Source organism: Centruroides sculpturatus, unplaced genomic scaffold (assembly GCF_000671375.1).
Source record: "Centruroides sculpturatus isolate CEXI.00-Female unplaced genomic scaffold, Cexi_2.0 scaffold608, whole genome shotgun sequence".
Classification (NCBI taxonomy): Eukaryota; Metazoa; Arthropoda; class Arachnida; order Scorpiones; family Buthidae; genus Centruroides; species Centruroides sculpturatus.
Window position 1 is genome coordinate 276,955 of NW_019384781.1, and position 22,210 is coordinate 299,164.

The 22,210-nt window shown below is 26.9% G+C and overlaps 1 protein-coding gene across 1 annotated transcript in view; it reads right to left on the reverse strand.

Moving 5' to 3' along the window:
* Positions 1–5,723: 5,723 nt before the first annotated feature.
* Positions 5,724–22,210, reverse strand: part of LOC111629183 (chloride channel protein 2-like) — a 45,413-nt gene continuing 28,926 nt past the window's right edge. Inside the window, 13 exon segments of the mRNA XM_023373064.1 lie at positions 5,724–6,781; positions 8,019–8,105; positions 8,186–8,290; positions 8,412–8,447; positions 8,536–8,586; positions 8,834–8,910; positions 12,836–12,965; positions 13,050–13,240; positions 13,341–13,477; positions 15,556–15,671; positions 15,972–16,069; positions 19,648–19,758; positions 19,843–19,912. Coding sequence (XP_023228832.1) covers positions 6,524–6,781; positions 8,019–8,105; positions 8,186–8,290; positions 8,412–8,447; positions 8,536–8,586; positions 8,834–8,910; positions 12,836–12,965; positions 13,050–13,240; positions 13,341–13,477; positions 15,556–15,671; positions 15,972–16,069; positions 19,648–19,758; positions 19,843–19,912 — 1,467 coding nt within the window. The 3' untranslated portion in view covers positions 5,724–6,523.

A 22,210-nucleotide genomic window follows, 5' to 3' on the forward strand; every position in this document is an offset into this window, starting at 1 on the left:
TTTTCATTTTCTATTGTTTCATTTAGAATAATTGACTGATAGGTAAGTAGATGTTTTATAACACTTTGATGTTATTTGGGGAACATGGTAGGGTGACTTGAGTTATACCAGAATGAAATTCAAATTTTGACCATAAGAAATAATCAATAAAACTTATTCCTATTTATAAGATTTTGATTTACAAGAGGTTTTCAAAGATGAGATATGTTTTGTAATTCAGAGTTACACAATATCAGTGGTGGATTCAGAAATACCCAAAGATGGAGCTAACTCAAAAATTAAAAATACTTGAAAAATCAATAAATACCTTTCATTAACATGTGCATGACGATTGTACTGCAGATGGTCTGATACTATATTTATCATTACAAATATTTTAAAAACAATATTTTGAAGTTTGAATAAATAATAATAATTTTGTTTCAGTGGGGAGAGCTTAAGATCATGTAACCTTCCCCTTCTATCCACCACTGCACTGTATTGAATTGGAAAGTGTTGAGAGTACTGTTAAGATTTAGGAAAATAACCCCAAAGATTAAGATAACAGAAAAATGTGCAAATAATATTTGTAATTTAATATTACTAATANAATAATTATACTTATTAAAATTAGTACAAGACAGTGACTTAACCACCTACTTCTAATTGAATTAATTATTAATGTAACCAAAAGAAGCCTGAAAATTCAAGATTGCTTGGCTTAATCAATTAAAATTGGGTTAGGAGTTGTTGTTTATATACAGTATGTCATTTTTTGTTATCATTTACTTTTGAAACTAGTTATAAATTCTATTATACATAATAAGTTGGCAGTGACTGAATTATAATGAATCCTTTGGCACATATAATGATAGAATGGACAGAAGGCTATCTTGCTGATAGGATCATCCTATTTGTGTAGCTAGCCTGCTTGTGTTAGAGCTACACAAATAGAATGATCCTCCAGCAGTACACCAATATTCCATATGGCCTTCCTACTGATAGGATGGACAGTAGGATGGCTGGAGAGAGAGAGAGGGCAGGGCTGTGGAGTCGGAGTTGGGAGGAATTTCAAGCCAGAGGAGTCGGAAAAAATGTGTCGACTACAACTCCCGCATTTTAAATTTACTTTAGTTTTTTTATTTAACCCCTTCCATTTGGCAATTCAAACAGAAAAATGTTTTTATGTTAATAAAACAGTATATTATTTATAATTTATATTTATTTAGTACCTGTTCAGTTCTTCTATAATCTATTTTATTGTAAATATTTACAATATACAGTACTATATTGTAAATATTAATAAATTTACATTAAAAAGAAACGTCATTTTTTCTTAAATCCCATTCTTTTAAAAATCCTGTGCACAGGCATGTATCTTCCTGTTATACAAAAAATTTTGTAACAGCAGAAGATATACAAAAATGAGTGTAAAAAATTATTTCTTTTATTTCAAATAACTAAACTAACATCTTCACTTTTACAAATAATTGCTTGTTTTCTTCTTTCAAATATGAATCTTAAATGTTAAAAACAGATATATATATAATAATATATAATTTTCCAACCTTACCCAATGTTAAGTGTAATCAATATGCTTTTAACAGCGTAACTTAACAAGGTTGAGGAAATGTTAATGCTTTCAATCTAGTTTTTAGTCGTCAGACATCAATAGACATAAGAGCAATCATTCCTCTTACATCTTTTTACTCTTGAAGATGATATGTTAACTGAGAAAATAGTTATTATTGTGTATGAGATTTTGTGTAAAAAATCCAGCAACAAATGTTGTATAACTTTCCCAGCTGTTATGAGGTTTTATTAAAAAAAACTTTTATGTCATTAAGGAAAATAAATAAAATTGTGTGGGGCACCATCTGTTATGAGATTTTGTTATAAAAATTTTATATTTTTAATTACTATAAAATGGCAAAAAGTTTAATTTTGAGGATGGAGATCTGTTTTATAAAAAAGTCTAAGTGTTAATAATGAATAAAATCTTCATTAAGTCCTGCCCTTAAGATGACACAAGACACCCCTTTATCTCCTCAACCTCTCAACCTTTAAGCACCAAAATTTAATAGCATCAATGCCCCTCAAATACAAGCCATCATGCCAAATTTTGTTTCTTAATCTTTACCCCATCCTGAGATATTAAGCAAAATAGACAGACACCAACACACATATACCCAAACAATGACTTTGCCACTTTTTTACTTTTTTTGGTTCAGGAATTCTCAAAATTTTGAGATTTGCAAAAACTGAAAGTCAAATTTGACCAATTCCAATACTTTCACTTGTTATGTATACATAATAGCTGGAAAAGTAAAACGGAATGATGATGAACAGAGCTCGTTACAAAAAAATCAAACATTAATTTGCCATTTATGGAAAATTATAAACAGGACTAGAATTAATAGTGAAATAATTATATTTTGAATGAATGTTTTCAATCCATTTATTTAGTGAGTCATATTCAGTTATACTTTTCTTTTTAATGAAGATTATTTTAATATAATTAAGCTAATTCCAGAAAAATCTTATTTCTTATGTTGATTTTGGTTTCTAAAATTTTCCATCTATTGAATAATAGCATCCAGAAATTCTAAATCTATTCTGAAAGGCAAATTTTAAACACTTTGTAAATTGCAGATAATCCATTGAAGGATTGAAAACATTACCGACAAAAAGTTGTAATTTGTTTATTTATGGTAGTTGTGTAATATAGAAATTTGTTTCATGTTAAATAATAAATATATGAATTTAAACTTGTTTCATTACCTTATTTTTAATGTAATATCTGAATAAAGCAGAAAATTAATAGAAATATTTACCATGGATATTGTATTCATTATTTAAATCATGCTTTTATATTTTAAAAAATTGGTTTGAAAAATCTGACTGACTGTGAATTTTTATAATGTTTTGATGAACAAAATAACAATACTTTTTAATAAATATCATTTATTAAAGTCGAAAATTTTATCAACTTACTCATATACAGCTCAAATTCCTTGAAAGATATGGCACATCTCTTAATTACACTAATTTTTAAGAACAATTCCCAAAATTTTGAAACACACTTCACTAAAAAACTTCTCAAAAAAAGACACTGTTAAATCAGTTTATATATCAATCCAAACTTGAATATTTATTATATTTGAAGTGCTTTTGACTAAATATTCCTTCTTGTTTACTTTTACTATTTTTTTTAAGTTAAAACTACAAAATATTTTTGCCATATTAGAAATATGAATAATTGAGACCAATTATTACCACAGTTGAAATAATTTCAAAAATTCTATACATAAAAAGTGAAATAACTACTAAAATAATAATCAATTTTACTGTAACAAACTGTAACAAATTTTTAATAAAATATAAGGCACTTTTAGAATTAAATTTATCTTTTAAATATGAAATATTTTATCATTTCACTGACAAATTTTAAAATATCACAATGATTTATGCTGCACTGATTAATCAATTTCATAAGAGTTTATATATCTAATGCATTAATTTTCTTTGTATCTTCAGCACGATAAACTTTCACCTTTGGTACTAAAAACAACCCCTGGAATATATAAAAGGGACCCTTTTACTTGAAATAATTAATTCATGCATGAAGACAAATTCTGGAAGAACAACTATATACAAGCAAACACTAAGTAGAAAAGTTTGATACAAAGTTAAAGTGGGAGTGATACTTAAAAGTTTGTTGAGCACAAAAGTTGGAAATTTATAAAACACATCAAACAGGTGATGTTGAATTATGACTGTTTCTCTTATGATTCCTGAGAATACTTGAAAGACGATGTGGTTCTGGAATGTCTTCTGGTTCTGACTGTGTATCTGCTTCTGAAGGAGCTTCAGAAGGTGCCTCAGAAGGTGGTTCTGAAGCTGTGTCTAAATGATGATGTCCACTTCCCGAAAGGACACTACCTTCACAAGGAGTGGGAGTTGATCTTATAAATCCCCCACTATGCATTTTTTCAATTGATTGACGTACCTGTAAAATATTTGTACTTGAAATATTTTATAATTTAAATCTTAATATAGTTTATTTTTAATTCATAATTTTATTCTTTAAATATTATGAAATTTGTGTTTTACCTTGAGGAATCAAGTACAATCTTCAAATAATTAATATTTTAATTAATTACAATTAACCTAAAATTTCAGCTTTTAAGTGAGAGAAAACTTAAATGATAAATTAAATCAAAGTCAATTAATCCTTAGAGAAATAGTGAATGACTTTATATGTAGTATGTTGNTACAAATAATTGCTTGTTTTCTTCTTTCAAATATGAATCTTAAATGTTAAAAACAGATATATATATAATAATATATAATTTTCCAACCTTACCCAATGTTAAGTGTAATCAATATGCTTTTAACAGCGTAACTTAACAAGGTTGAGGAAATGTTAATGCTTTCAATCTAGTTTTTAGTCGTCAGACATCAATAGACATAAGAGCAATCATTCCTCTTACATCTTTTTACTCTTGAAGATGATATGTTAACTGAGAAAATAGTTATTATTGTGTATGAGATTTTGTGTAAAAAATCCAGCAACAAATGTTGTATAACTTTCCCAGCTGTTATGAGGTTTTATTAAAAAAAACTTTTATGTCATTAAGGAAAATAAATAAAATTGTGTGGGGCACCATCTGTTATGAGATTTTGTTATAAAAATTTTATATTTTTAATTACTATAAAATGGCAAAAAGTTTAATTTTGAGGATGGAGATCTGTTTTATAAAAAAGTCTAAGTGTTAATAATGAATAAAATCTTCATTAAGTCCTGCCCTTAAGATGACACAAGACACCCCTTTATCTCCTCAACCTCTCAACCTTTAAGCACCAAAATTTAATAGCATCAATGCCCCTCAAATACAAGCCATCATGCCAAATTTTGTTTCTTAATCTTTACCCCATCCTGAGATATTAAGCAAAATAGACAGACACCAACACACATATACCCAAACAATGACTTTGCCACTTTTTTACTTTTTTTGGTTCAGGAATTCTCAAAATTTTGAGATTTGCAAAAACTGAAAGTCAAATTTGACCAATTCCAATACTTTCACTTGTTATGTATACATAATAGCTGGAAAAGTAAAACGGAATGATGATGAACAGAGCTCGTTACAAAAAAATCAAACATTAATTTGCCATTTATGGAAAATTATAAACAGGACTAGAATTAATAGTGAAATAATTATATTTTGAATGAATGTTTTCAATCCATTTATTTAGTGAGTCATATTCAGTTATACTTTTCTTTTTAATGAAGATTATTTTAATATAATTAAGCTAATTCCAGAAAAATCTTATTTCTTATGTTGATTTTGGTTTCTAAAATTTTCCATCTATTGAATAATAGCATCCAGAAATTCTAAATCTATTCTGAAAGGCAAATTTTAAACACTTTGTAAATTGCAGATAATCCATTGAAGGATTGAAAACATTACCGACAAAAAGTTGTAATTTGTTTATTTATGGTAGTTGTGTAATATAGAAATTTGTTTCATGTTAAATAATAAATATATGAATTTAAACTTGTTTCATTACCTTATTTTTAATGTAATATCTGAATAAAGCAGAAAATTAATAGAAATATTTACCATGGATATTGTATTCATTATTTAAATCATGCTTTTATATTTTAAAAAATTGGTTTGAAAAATCTGACTGACTGTGAATTTTTATAATGTTTTGATGAACAAAATAACAATACTTTTTAATAAATATCATTTATTAAAGTCGAAAATTTTATCAACTTACTCATATACAGCTCAAATTCCTTGAAAGATATGGCACATCTCTTAATTACACTAATTTTTAAGAACAATTCCCAAAATTTTGAAACACACTTCACTAAAAAACTTCTCAAAAAAAGACACTGTTAAATCAGTTTATATATCAATCCAAACTTGAATATTTATTATATTTGAAGTGCTTTTGACTAAATATTCCTTCTTGTTTACTTTTACTATTTTTTTTAAGTTAAAACTACAAAATATTTTTGCCATATTAGAAATATGAATAATTGAGACCAATTATTACCACAGTTGAAATAATTTCAAAAATTCTATACATAAAAAGTGAAATAACTACTAAAATAATAATCAATTTTACTGTAACAAACTGTAACAAATTTTTAATAAAATATAAGGCACTTTTAGAATTAAATTTATCTTTTAAATATGAAATATTTTATCATTTCACTGACAAATTTTAAAATATCACAATGATTTATGCTGCACTGATTAATCAATTTCATAAGAGTTTATATATCTAATGCATTAATTTTCTTTGTATCTTCAGCACGATAAACTTTCACCTTTGGTACTAAAAACAACCCCTGGAATATATAAAAGGGACCCTTTTACTTGAAATAATTAATTCATGCATGAAGACAAATTCTGGAAGAACAACTATATACAAGCAAACACTAAGTAGAAAAGTTTGATACAAAGTTAAAGTGGGAGTGATACTTAAAAGTTTGTTGAGCACAAAAGTTGGAAATTTATAAAACACATCAAACAGGTGATGTTGAATTATGACTGTTTCTCTTATGATTCCTGAGAATACTTGAAAGACGATGTGGTTCTGGAATGTCTTCTGGTTCTGACTGTGTATCTGCTTCTGAAGGAGCTTCAGAAGGTGCCTCAGAAGGTGGTTCTGAAGCTGTGTCTAAATGATGATGTCCACTTCCCGAAAGGACACTACCTTCACAAGGAGTGGGAGTTGATCTTATAAATCCCCCACTATGCATTTTTTCAATTGATTGACGTACCTGTAAAATATTTGTACTTGAAATATTTTATAATTTAAATCTTAATATAGTTTATTTTTAATTCATAATTTTATTCTTTAAATATTATGAAATTTGTGTTTTACCTTGAGGAATCAAGTACAATCTTCAAATAATTAATATTTTAATTAATTACAATTAACCTAAAATTTCAGCTTTTAAGTGAGAGAAAACTTAAATGATAAATTAAATCAAAGTCAATTAATCCTTAGAGAAATAGTGAATGACTTTATATGTAGTATGTTGTATATATTCACATTTTATTTAGAATGCTTTCTTTATTTCTTCCATTAAATTCCTACTATTTTTAGTATGAATTTAATAAAAGCAAAGAACTGAATATGAGTAAAACAGTACAGATGTATAATTTTTGAAAAATTTTCAATATATAGTTTGTTTTTTTCCATGTTTCTCAATAATTTATTACTATTGCAAAATGTGGAAATTATATATCAATTTATTGACTATACTGATAAATTGATACATATAGTTATTTTCATTAACTAGTTAAAATATTAAAATATAAGCACTGTCCATAAAGTCCTATACAGTTTTCAAATATGTTATGTACTATTGACATGATTGTAGTGTTTCAAATGCAACAAATATCAATTATCAAACACTAATAAATTTTTATGTTTAAAGATATTGGTTATTGGTATTATTGGATGATCTACAAATTTAAATAAAATTAAAGAAAACAGATAGTTTTATCACATAAATTCATATAGTAATTTCCTGTGTTACAAGGAATTTATATTGAAGTTGAACAATAAAATTATAAAAGAGAATGCCAATATGACTATGGATTAAATATAACAAAATACATTTTGCTATTATACTTTATATAATTTTTACATAATAAAATTTTGAAAACTTTCAAAGACTTTAGGAACATTCTATATTTTCAAAAATACAATTCCTTCTTCAAAAACTATATATTTTTTTCAAATGTCTCAGTTGTGAAAATTTTGCTTGCTTTTTTAACAACAATTTGATTGTTGCAGATCTATGGCTACTATTTTGTACAAATATCTAGTAGAGCAATAGACAAAAAAATATTCCTCACATTAGTTTGTGACTACTTTTTGTTTCTGTAATTGTAAATACTTTTCAGTTTCATTTATTATTACATAGATTTCTTAGATTTAAGAAACTTTTTCTGATATCATTCTTCTGTAGTCTATTATATAAGTATATAAAATAAATAAATTTTTACCTCTTTTAATGCAACAACTCCAACTAAACTTCCTGTTGCAGTGACATATGCATGATTCAATCCTAACAATGAAAACATGGAGTGAACCTGTAAAACAAAATTGGTTTTATTAAAAATACAAAATTAAAAAAAAATTATAGTTATATTTCTAATATATGGTACTGTACCTTTATAAGAGAAGTACGTTCTACCAACTGGAATGGAGCTGGATCTACATGACATTTACTGAGATCTAATGCTGTATTAAGTTGTTCTTCTTCCCAAGCTAATTGCTAAAATGATCAATTTTATTTTAATAGTAAAATTAATAAATGAAGCAATAAATATGACATTAAATTAATAATAATTGAACTTTTAATTACTTTTAATAATAAATCAAATTTTGAATCTTACCTCCTCTTGCGACATATCAATTACTCTCTCCCTTGGCTAAATAAATAAAATAATGGAATTTAATCCATAAGAAAAAAAAACATACATTTTAATATTAATTATGATAATTCAATAAATTAATTACCAACTGAACCCTTTTTGGCATAGTTGGTGTAGTTGGAGCACTTCCTTCTGCCTGTACAAGTAATCAAGATTAATTTGTATAATTAAAATGTATTATAATTTATTAAATTCTTTTTCTGAAAAGTATTCATGATTTACAAATTATGTTGTAAGTTTCTTAAAAGTAACTTCTAACTAAATATTCAATTTTTAATTTTAACTGTGGAAGATTAACATTAAAGTAAATAAAGGACATTTAATTTTCAACAAATTGAATCTAAATTTTAAAATTTTTACAATATTTTAATATTTCAACATACTTTGTCACTTGGATATGCATCTTGTAATGTCAATGCCTTTCTAAAAATAGCTTCAAAAGCTTGTCGTAATCTGGAATCTATTGATAAAAATAATATTTTATCAACTGATATACATGAAAAAAAGAGAAAATCATGGTAATTTTCAAATACTACATTATTTTAAAAAATAAATTGTCAATATTAAAAATAAATATTTTTAAAAACTTAATTTCATAATAAACTCTATTTTTTTCTTTATTATATATCATTGATCATTTAAATTTTAGAATAAAATTATATTTTTTAATATTCAGTTTAATTTGAAATTTAGCAATAAATAGAATATTTTGTATGATCAGAAATAAATATATCAGATTAAAAAATTATAAAACTGCTTTTTTGTTTTGCTATCATCTTCATATAGTGGTTGATTAATTTTTCTTTTAATCTTGCTATTATATTGGCAATGCTCAGATTTTCAAAATGCAGCTATATGTGAGTGCCCGGATCAGATCTCTTATAAACCTTTCTTTTTTATAAACTTTCATGTTCGTTTTAAAATAAAACGAAATAACGATTAATTATATGAAAAATAAGAATGAACTTTTTCCCAATACTTGATAAAAATCTGGAAGGATACAATTGTATCTTTCCCTGGATTAACTTCCTTTCAGAGGTGACACAACTTCCTAGTGTGTCACCCGGAATCTATGACCAAAATTCAACTATTGGACAATTGTAGAAAAACTCCAAATAAGGCCATGGAAAAACCCAGGAGAGATCCCCTGATAAAAAGGAGGGGTCAATGAGTTGAAGAGAGTCATCCAGTTGTTTTTGAACTATGTGTGTGTGACCAGCCACTCGTCATCATCACGCCATTGCTGATTCTAGCCAATATCGTCGCTGCTCCTGAGCATCTATTTCCATTTATCAAAAGAACCAACTGATCCAGAGGATAGTGACTTTCTCAATCTAAAAAGCTCTAAATTTCAAGCTTTATGGTAGTTATCCTCGCTTTTAAGGTATTTATCCTCGCGTGGACTTAATGTGAACTCTCTTTCTCAATGCCAGGGTCGTAGTAGTTACGCTGTATATCCAAATATTAGCATTTGCTCTTGCTAAACGTCTGTATAATGATATGTCTTGTTATAATTTTAATTAATAAAAAGATAGTTTTGTTATATAATAACTTGTAAAGTGCACTTCTTTAGCCCAATCGGTCTCCATCCCAAGTCCAATCGTCCACAGACGTGACTTCTCGCACATAAAAGGAAAACACAAGTCTCTATGTCTTCTGGGTAGACACAGAGACTTGTGTTTTCCTTTTATGTGCGAGAAGTCACGTCTGTGGACGATTGGACTTGGGATGGAGACCGATTGGGCTAAAGAAGTGCACTTTACAAGTTATTATATAACAAAACTAGTGGTGTCAGTCTTGGCGAATTGGTCATTGCAGGGCCGAAGAGTTGACATGATGAATTGGTCATTGCAGGATCAAAGGGTCCTGCAATGACCAATTCAACCTTTCGGTCCTGTGGTGCTGAAACATAGGGGCGCTTTGCGCATTGTCACACATACAACACTATTATTCTGTTTGATGTGAGTTATTGAAACAAAATTTAGAATAAACACAGTTTTTAGTTTATAAATGTTTTCACTTAAAATTTAATTAAATGATTGGAATGGTTATTAAATCAATATACAAGATAAGGGCATTATGCATATTGGTATTAAATATATATATATAATAAATGTAATAAAAATACATCTACAATATTTGTTATAAATGGTAAATATTTCGAATAGACTTAAATATAAGATGGTGCTCAAGTTTAACACAACTCACTCTTTCATACATATTTTGATATCTCTAAATCATTGTATGTACTGTACATGTGTTCATGTTTTTAGCTAACAGTTATTCAAACTATTGTGCATCAGTACTTTCTGTCAGTTTGGTTAAGATTGGTCATTCTGTCAAGTATTAATATCATTTGCAAAAATTAATATTTATTGTCTGTTTTCTGTTTAATGTATTGTTTTAATTGATGTTTTATACATTGTAATATATTCATTGAGAAAAGCTAAATCTTTTCTACTTTGAAAAGATTTTTATAATTTTAATTTTTAATCTTTAGGAATATCCTTTTCTTTCTTAACATATAACTCAACTTGTAACTCAGACACTCAACTTTCAAATACATTTTTAGAAATGCATTATGTCTGAAAGTTAGAGACTTCTGTACTCAAAACACTATTTCATCTATTCAACAGTACTTTCATTTTTCTTTACACGTCAGAAAACCCACTAATGACTGAGTAGATAAAACTACTGAACATTGGTAGCTGGTCTTGGGTTCACATCCTCACCAATGGGTTGGCCATGAATTTTTCAGGTTTTTTTCATTTGTCTAACACCTAAGCAGGAGCCAGTTATCCACAGAAAATATCCCTCCTTGGTAGATCACCTGTGTGTTCATATCCCAACAAACTAACACATCAGAATTGAACAATCCCAATACATCAGAATCAAAACACATTCAAATTTTTAAGATCTTGGCAATATGAGGTTCTAATGATGTCTAATCATTAGAATCTTAAGGACAAAAGAATAATTTTTTTATATAATAATCTTTATTTTATATATATATATATATATATAAAATAAAGATTATTATATAAAAAAATATTTCTTTTGTCCTTAAGATTCTAATGATTAGACATCATTAGAACCTCATATTGCCAAGATCTTAAAAATTTGAATGTGTTTTGATTCTGATGTATTGGGATTGTTCAATTCTGATGTGTTAGTTTGTTGGGATATGAACACACAGGTGATCTACCAAGGAGGGATATTTTCTGTGGATAACTGGCTCCTGCTTAGGTGTTAGACAAATGAAAAAAACCTGAAAAATTCATGGCCAACCCATTGGTGAGGATGTGAACCCAAGACCAGCTACCAATGTTCAGTAGTTTTATCTACTCAGTCATTAGTGGGTTTTCTGACGTGTAAAGAAAAATGAAAGTACTGTTGAATAGATGAAATAGTGTTTTGAGTACAGAAGTCTCTAACTTTCAGACATAATGCATTTCTAAAAATGTATTTGAAAGTTGAGTGTCTGAGTTACAAGTTGAGTTATATGTTAAGAAAGAAAAGGATATTCCTAAAGATTAAAAATTAAAATTATAAAAATCTTTTCAAAGTAGAAAAGATTTAGCTTTTCTCAATGAATATATTACAATGTATAAAACATCAATTAAAACAATACATTAAACAGAAAACAGACAATAAATATTAATTTTTGCAAATGATATTAATACTTGACAGAATGACCAATCTTAACCAAACTGACAGAAAGTACTGATGCACAATAGTTTGAATAACTGTTAGCTAAAAACATGAACACATGTACAGTACATACAATGATTTAGAGATATCAAAATATGTATGAAAGAGTGAGTTGTGTTAAACTTGAGCACCATCTTATATTTAAGTCTATTCGAAATATTTACCATTTATAACAAATATTGTAGATGTATTTTTATTACATTTATTATATATATATATTTAATACCAATATGCATAATGCCCTTATCTTGTATATTGATTTAATAACCATTCCAATCATTTAATTAAATTTTAAGTGAAAACATTTATAAACTAAAAACTGTGTTTATTCTAAATTTTGTTTCAATAACTCACATCAAACAGAATAATAGTGTTGTATGTGTGACAATGCGCAAAGCGCCCCTATGTTTCAGCACCACAGGACCGAAAGGTTGAATTGGTCATTGCAGGACCCTTTGATCCTGCAATGACCAATTCATCATATCAACTCTTCGGCCCTGCAATGACCAATTCGCCAAGACTGACACCACTAGTTTNAAACAAACATCTTCATTTACATATACACATATATATATACACATTGAAATTTCATGTTTGTATGAAATGTTTATTTTTCTTGTGGTTTTCTAAATCATTTATAACACAAGGAAGTTAATATAATAGAAAAACTATACCATGTGAAGCTATGCTCATGGATGTAATTGTAGAATAAGGGGAATGCATTGGAGAATGTTTTAAAATGGATTTTTTTGGTGTTGTTGGTGTTGCAGGAGGTGAAGGAGGTGGAGATCCTTTTGGAGAGTGCTAGAAAAAAAAGGACAACATATTTTTAGATTACATTTAAGTTAAATCATTTTTTTTATTCTATAAATTTAAAAAGTACTTTACCTTTCCAACAAAGGAAACAGGAGTGATTTCAAACCTAGATGTTCTTCTTTGTTCTTGAATTCCTTTCAATATTCCATCATCTTTTGATTGTCGTCTTGCAACTTCCTTCAGGCGGCGTTCTCTTCCTAAATGTCTTTCTAAAAGACGAAGAATTTCCATTCTTTGCATGGAACCAAGAAGGATCATGGAATCTATTGAAATATTAAAAAATTCAAAATTTATTTTTATTTGCACTTTAAATTTCAAACAAAAATAAAAGATTTGCAAATTATTATTTTTAATAAAATTTACCAGAAGATTCCACAAGTGGAAATGAATGCAATCTCTTATTGGCTTTCAAAATAGCTTTTGCTTCTCGATATGTTATGCCCTGCCAAACATACACAACATCTCTTACCATGATATCTTCCACATAGATATTGTGAGCTCTAAAATTCAAAATTAAATTTACATATTATTTTTAGTTGTAAATACAATTAAGAAATTAATCTATTTTAAAAAAAATAAATTTGTTAATCAATATTTATAATAAATTTAATGTTTTTTAAAGTTTTGTTTATCTTAATTTTTATCAGAAAAAAGAAATAGAATGTATTTTAATTGCTTATTCATGAACTTATACCATTTGCTAATCAATACTTAATTCATTAACAATTATCAATTTGCTTCTAAAAATTTACTTTTTTATTCCTTATGTCAGTAATATAGTAATAAATTTGCCAGTTGGCACTGATTGTTTTCTGTTGTGTTTAATATAAAATAGTGGCAGTGTTTCATCTTAAAATGTTTTATTGTAATCATTCAACAACTTTTGTTATAAAAAATGGGAATGCAGCAAATTAATTTTATTTTTAGTAACTATTTTTTTAGATTTTTAATATACTTTATCTCCAAAAATAATGTGTATTTTTTTAAAAACTCATTACTCTTGAAAAAAAGTTTTAAGAACTCTTGTAGAGAATTGGTTAAGAAACAATGGTATTGTATTGTCATAGCTAGTTTCCATATAATAAAACTAAACAAAGAAAATTCTCATCATGATATGAAAGTGCATGTTACAGTTTTAATTTTATTTAATATTTAGCTGCAGTAATGACAAAAAATTCCTTTGTACTCAGGTTAAATTATAAGAATAAAGCAAACTATTGGCATTAAAGTTGTTTATTTTTAGGTTATTTAATTAAAAATGAGTGCTTTCGACATTTCAAAATGTCATCTTTAGGTTGAATATCTATAATAATAAGAATAAAGAAAATTACGCAATAGACACCTAAAAAGTCTTCTGTTATCACATTAGATAGGTTTCTGACTTATGGTATTTTGTATAGCAAATTGTTCCATTTTTTTAAGTTTTTCCAATTTTATAGGCTTGATGATGGACCAAAAGGCTTGTAAGTACTTGGAATTTAGAGAAAATGACCATAACACTCTAAATAAAGCAGGATTTTGAAGATTGGAGAAATGATATTTAATTTAATAATAAATTATAAAGAAATTCATATATTTATAAATATCCCATATATCCATGTAGTATATTTTTCATTCACATGTAATATTTTTTCATTTCTTAATATTTTTCATAATGACAACTGTCATAATTCGTCTTTCAATCTATAATATTCTTAATAATAATGAAATTGTTTGGTTAATATTTTTGTAAATGAGTACAAAAGACTACTAATTACATTTTTACATAAACATTATTATTATTCATTCTTAATTGGGTTGCAATTTTCAAATTGCAGACCTGTGCATTCCCATTTTTGTCCATCTCAAGAACAGAGTTAGATAGATAAAAATCAAGACCAGATTACGGAAAGCTTATTTTTAAATTAAAATATAGTTTGATTAAAAATTTCAGCATGGCATTGTGACAATGTCACAATAAGTAATTTCTCTTTCTATTTGTATTTAATATTCAGAACTGAATTTACATAAATGTCAAAGAAAAAAGTTGAAACTTCTGATATATAAGTAATGACATAAAACATCTAGAATAATAGAATTTATTGGATCTTACAGCAAATTATTAATTACAGTATCTTCTTAACATATTTAAATAAATAAATTTATCTCAATTTCTTTTATTCTTTTTACTATTCTTACAATAGAATAATAAGTAAATGTTTCCATTTCATTAAATTATATTGTAAATTTAAATTTATATTCTGCTTAAAAATAAAATTCAAAATTTTATACTACTCAATCAGTAGTTAGTTTTATTTGAATTTAATTTTTTGTGTTTATGATATATACTTATCACTGGGAGCGCTTTCTCTCCAATTGCAAGAAAACTAAATTTTTATTCTTTATAATTTGATTATCTTTAATCTGATCAAGAACCTACAATATAATATAATCTGCTGTTTTGTCAAATTAGTCATATGGCATCATGTATATATTTTACATCAACTGTTAATATTATTTGTAATATTTTTAAAATTACATTCTTTAAATAAACAATAATATAAATTATAAAAAATCAAAATTTATGATATAATCTTACTCTGATGATGTTGATATGATTGGAGGCAAATATGGAAGCTTCTTAATTTGAATTATACTATCATAAATAGATGGTTGTAGTGACTGAGAGACTGCATTTGCTATTAAAACTGCTACCTAGAATTTTTTTATTATTCTTTTAATTATTTTGAATATATTAAATTAAAAAAAAGACATGACTATATAACATATAACAATTTAATAATAAAATTTTTATTTTTACAAATATTAAGTAAAATTAGTAAAAGTATCAATAAATTAACTTAGAATATGAATAATTGCTCAGATTAAAATATTTTTAACCTATAACAACAGATAAATTTAGTAATATGTTAATGAAAATGGGAGAAAAAAACAATCCTTTTATACATTTTTATTAACTGAGTTTAGATAAGTAAAAGAATAATGGTTACTTACAATTACTGGTAATATATGTGACATTTGACCAGTTAATTCAAAAACAATGACTGATGTGGAAACGGTGTGAGTAGCACTTCCAGATAAAGCAGCAGCACCTAAAATTTTCAATGTTTTAACTCTTTGTATTTATATTATAAATAAATAATAAAGATAAATATATAAAATTAAATTATAATTTTCATTATAATAAAAATGTATAAAAACCAAACACGCTATATAATAAAATGATTATAAAAAAATAAGAATATGGTTGAAGTTGATATAAAAAAAAAACTCAAAGAATGCAAATCTGAGTTTTTCATATCTACTCCAGTATTATTCAAACTAACAATTAAGAAGATAGTGGAAAAAAGTCAATATTTGGTCTGTTCTGAATAGCAGTTCCATTAAAATTTACCTTCATATTCATTCATATCTAATTAGTTCTGAATAATTTCAATCAGATTATTGAAATTTGTATCTAGTCATTAACTCAGTTATGCAAAATCATTTAAGGAAGAAAATTTCTCTCATTATTATTTAAATAATCAAATTTTATTAGCTCTAGGATATTTTGAAATTAATAAAATATCTTAAACATTAATTTAAAACATTTTGAAAACTTGAGAAAAATATTACTAGAAACCATTAATTCTGTAACAGGAAATTCTATTTATCCCCCATCCTGTGGACACTAAGTGCACCTTTTTTGTTAGGTTCATTAGGCTCAGTCAAGCCACAATAAGGTAGTTAGGGTGGTGTGAGATGGAGCCTAACATATCCAGGATAAACTATCCCAAAAAATTCCTGGGGCTTTCTAACCCAACCAGATTCATTCACAAGTTCCCAGAGCAGTAGGCTGGCACCTTAACTGCTGGGTCATCCAACCATCCATGAAATTCTATTACAAAATGGCTTGCCTGTAAATTAATAGTAAATCTTAAATCTGTTTAATCATAAATTTAGTCTGGCTTAGATTTCATAAATAATCAATAGAATATAAGTTTTATAAGAAGCTAAAATTAGCAACATTAGCCAGATGTAATGTGTTACTTTTCTAACCACTTAAAAGGGGTTTTGGATGAATAAAATGGAAATTGTTATGTCCTTCAAATCCAACTTTCACCAAGTTCAATAATTACTCAGAGACAATTAATTTCCAGTTGCTTTATTTATATGCATTTCGGATCTAACTTTACATTGATCCTTTCTCAGTAATAGGTACTGTACAATCTGTGATCAAGCCACAGCTGTAATTCATATATAGTAATTATTATTCAGAAATTATTAGTCTGTAATTACTTACTGAAAAAATAGATATCAGAATTGGATATCTTTATTTACAATAATATTCTTAAGAATTTCCCTATTCTTCTTTTACATTTTAAAAAATATATTACTACACAGCAGATTTATGTCATCTGGATGTTTGGCCAACAAGAGAAGGCCACGCTGATCTTTGAAAAATCTGTTTGAATGATAGGAATATTTGTGAAACCATTCTATTCCAGAACTTTTTAGAGAGCAATCTCTGTTCATTATTATTATTATTTTTGTTTTCTGGGATTCTTGTGTTTTTAGGGCTCATGCTAGACTTAAAATATTCTGAGTCATTTTGACTCATGGATCATAAAAATGTGAGTCAAGTACAAAGAATTACAAGACAAATTTAAAAAATTTATTTCCTGATAGTCATTGATTTCATAAAATTAAATTCATATGACCAAGTTTGATTCCAATTTCTTATTTACAATAATATAAATCTTAAATTAATTTATGGGCCATTTAAGGTGCTTGCCATCAAAGTTTATAGATTATCCTCTTTCAAACAGCTTCATTGGGAGCACTTTATTTGATTCTCTGTACTAAATTCTTCCACATGAAGTACTATTCAGTGGTAAAACTAGAACAAATGTGATGTAGTTGCTACAATACATTTATTAATCAAGTTTCTAATTCATTTAAGCTTTTAATTTATTTACATTTTTACAAAATTTTATAATTTGCAAGTATTACTTACAAAATATCTTAAATTATTTTCTATTCCTGCTAGTTATTTTGCTATGTCAATTCACCATATTAATCCATTCCTAGAGGCCATTTGTTATGGATTTTTGTTTGTGTTAAATATCTTTAATTACTTAATACAATTCAAACAGTTAACAAAATTAAAAGACTAATGTATGATAGTATGTTTACTTACTGTTAATAAGCTTTTATCTATTGGCAGTTTCATTAAATCCAGATAATTTTATTCATCAGAAAAAACTAAGTAGCCCAAAAAGTCACCCAAATGACAAAAAAAGTTACAAAACCTTTATCATTTGGCCAACTCAAAAATACAGTGGTACCTCAGGATACGAAATTAATCCATTCTGAAACTGAGATCGTATCACGAAAATATCGTAAGGTGAATCATTTTTTTCCCATACGATTACATGTAAAACCAAATAATTCGTTCCAACACGAAAAACACACTCAAATTAAAGCTAAGTAGTGCATTAAAAAAATAATAACTATAGTAAGGAAAACACTGAAAAATGCGTTTTGTAGTTGTAAATGTATAAATAACCATAATAGAATAATAATTGATAAAAAAAAATGTAATTTTATTTGCACTTTACCTCTGAGGATAGACAATGGTGGAGGTGTAAACTGGTGGCGGAAGAGAGGGCGAAGGGAAATGATACTAAAACTTAACTTACATAGCATAATGTAACAATAGCTTAAAAAGTAACTCAGAAAAGATTTTTAAAAAAATAGTGTTGTTTTATATACATACATATATATTTTTTTTTTAATTTTTATTCACTGCTTTTTGCTTTCTTTCCTTCACTTCCACCAGCACTTTCACTGGATGGAGGTTGCTTGGTAAAATATCTATCCAAAAGGTTTGGCTTTGCCTACTTTTTAAAATGTTTCTAAAATGACTTAGGCAAATGTCATTACTCCGAGCAGCAATACGGCCAGTGTGAACCTTTTTGGGATGTTTCTTTTCAATAAAACCAGTCACTTTCTGATAATACCTCAAGATATCCTTTATCGAGTGAGATCCTTCCACGATGAAGCAAACACGCGGACTGAGACTAATGAACAGAAGTGAATAAAAAATGGTGCTGCGAACGAATGTAATGTCATATGGTTTGAGTTTTTGTTCGTATTGTGGAGCAAAAATATGTCCGAATTTCATGTCGTATCCTGAAAATTTTGTATGCTGGGGCGTTTGTATCCTGAGGTACCACTGTAGCTCAATTCCCTATTTTTCAATATTGACCATGTTAGTGAAAGATCAGTCATGTCCTTTTGTTATAGCAATTATTCATAAATCAGGAAGTGCATGAACTTATGATGTTAGACTATTGGGAGTCAAAGTTGATCACAAGTGAAATTTTCTGAGACAGAATTTCCCAAAATTTCAAAATTTTTAGAAATTTGTCCTGTGTTTTAATAAGTTGTTCTAAGTGCTTTTTCACTTATTTTTATTCAATTTCTATTTAATAAACATTGTTTTGTTCTTAAGAAAACTGCCACTTAAAACTGGTTAAATTAGAATTAAAAACACTAACTTAAAATGCTAAACCTATACCATATGGTTTATAGGTTTAGTGTTTTTAATTTTAATATATTGGTTGCAAACTATTATATATTAATTTTAATATATAATAGTTTTCATTACTTTTTGATAAAATCTTACCAACAACAGCATAACCACCAGGAATAATCTTCAATACTCTATCACCTAAATGTAAATTTTCAGGTAACCAAATTGCCAAGCACTCCCCAACCAGACGACCAAAAGCTGCCCCTGTAATATAAAATTTATTTAGTTCTTAAAAGATAAAAGTCTGTTTATGAGTTACAGTATATAAAAAAAAAACCATGAAAGTACCCATTTTAAACAGGGGAATAAATAATCCTGCAGGAACTGGAAGAGTAACTGCCAAAGCTGTCATCATAAACTAAATTTTAAAAATAAATTTAATTATTTCCATTATTTATGCTTTTAAATAAATATAGATAATTTTTAATACTTCTGTAAAATTAATATATTTTTCAATTTTTCAAACAGCTAATTACTTAAAAAGTTTCTCAAAGAAAAACGAAAAGAAAAAAAACACAAACTGGAATAAGTTCAAATTGAGTTAAATGAAAAATTTTCTAAATTGTCAGATTAAATGGCATGTTTTTTGTATATTTTTGAAATATGAACTCTTAAGAATTTATCTTTAATTCTATAAATCTTTTATCAAAAATAACCTTGCCAAAAGATATCATTTTTAATTCTGTATAAATGGAATTAATAAAGTAAATTGGCAGTTTTATATAACTATTGACATATTTTTGCTGGGATAATATTAAATTACTGATATTGTATATGATAATGAATGTTAAATCAATTGTTACATATGCAGTGATACAAGTTCTAACCAGGAAACTTTTGTAAATACACTTACCATGCCCAAGAGTTGGCAAACACTAGTGTGTTCTATAAATAAGTTTAGTAGTACTTTATATAAACAAATAAGATTTTAACAATTGAAAACTGTTTGTATTTTTTTGTATTTTAATTCCTAAATATTGATTCTTCTTTTGAGTATTTTCAATATATTTTTATCATGGTTTTTAATGTTATATGTAAGCACTATTATTTAATTAAAAGTTTTTATATATTTCAAGAATTATTTTAGACATATTTTACTCTTATCTCCATATTTTCTAAAAAATATTTTTATAAATCAATTACAAATGTACTGTACATCATCAGATTTTCAGATTATATTTTAAGTTACATTAAGTTCTAATCAATGAAATAACATAATTTGATCTAAAAATAGGCAGTTATGTCATCATCTTACATTAAGCTTAATTATTAAAAATTTTGAATTTTAATTGTAATATATAATCCAGTAATTTATATTCACGAATTTTTAGATGTCCTGAGTCTTAACTGGAATTTTTGTCTTTAAAATGAAGAAGGGATATGATAAACTTAAAAATGAATGTAATTTATAAAAAATATTAGATCATTTTAGACTAATTACTTTTGTTATTTTATTTAAGAAAAATGAACAGTGAAGTTTACTTTTGTAGAAACATGAACCCCAATTTCAATTAGTTGACAAAAAATTCAAGTTAAGAAATAATAAGTTGATATATGATATATATATGAGGTGCAATCAAAAAGTTCTGGGACTGGTCCAATAAAAAATGTCTGATGTACTGTACAGTACATATTAATTTATTGAGAGCTATCATCTTCAAAATAAGTTCCTACTGCAGCTATACATAGATTCCAGCTCTTCTCCCAGTTTTCAAAACATTTCTGGAACTCTGTTTTTTGTGATGCTGTTAAGCACTCGCTGCAATTCTGTTTGAATACCATCAATATTTTCAAATTGTTGTCCTATCAGCACTTTTTTCAACTGTGGAAATAGAAAAAAGTCACACAGTGCCAAGTCTGATGAATAAGGAGTGTGGGGTACCACAGCAATTTTATTTTTGGCAAGAAACAGTTGAATAGAGATAACTGTGTGAGTGGGGGTGTTGTCACAATGAAACAACTGATTCTGAGCTTTCCAAAGATCTGGTCTTTTTTGTCTGACATTTTCATGAAGGCACCTCAAGGCATCCATATAAAATTTTTATTCATAGTTTAACCTTGTGGAAAAATTCTTGGAGAACAATCCCCTCCCTATGAAAAAAAAAACAATGAACATATTCTTGAGATTGAACCTCACTTGGCTTGTTTTCTTTGGTATGGATGAGCCACAATTTTCTACTGAGTCAATTGTTCTTTGATTTCAGGGTCATAGCCATAAATTCATGATTCATATCCTGTAATCACTTTCTTTTCTGTTGCAGTATTGCCAAGTTTGAAACAAAATTTCACACTTGCACACTGTTCCTTAAAATAATTCATTTTACAAAATGATGAAAATCGCAAATTGGCAGGACATGGATCTAATCTAAATAGCAAGAAACAAAAATTACATAAGATAATGGCACAAAATTTGATGGGATGCTGAATAACAATGTCTACTATGCATCCTAGTTTGTGCAAGTTCAGCACATGGCCGATTTGTCACGCCATATCACCAGTCCTGGAACTTTTTGACTGCACTTCATATATAAATTTTAATTTTAAAACTTTCTATATCTATTTATACTTCCATTTGAAATACATTATTAAAAAAAATATTACATAAAAAAATTTTTGAATTATATTGACTATAGTTCATATAACCAGCTGTTATTCT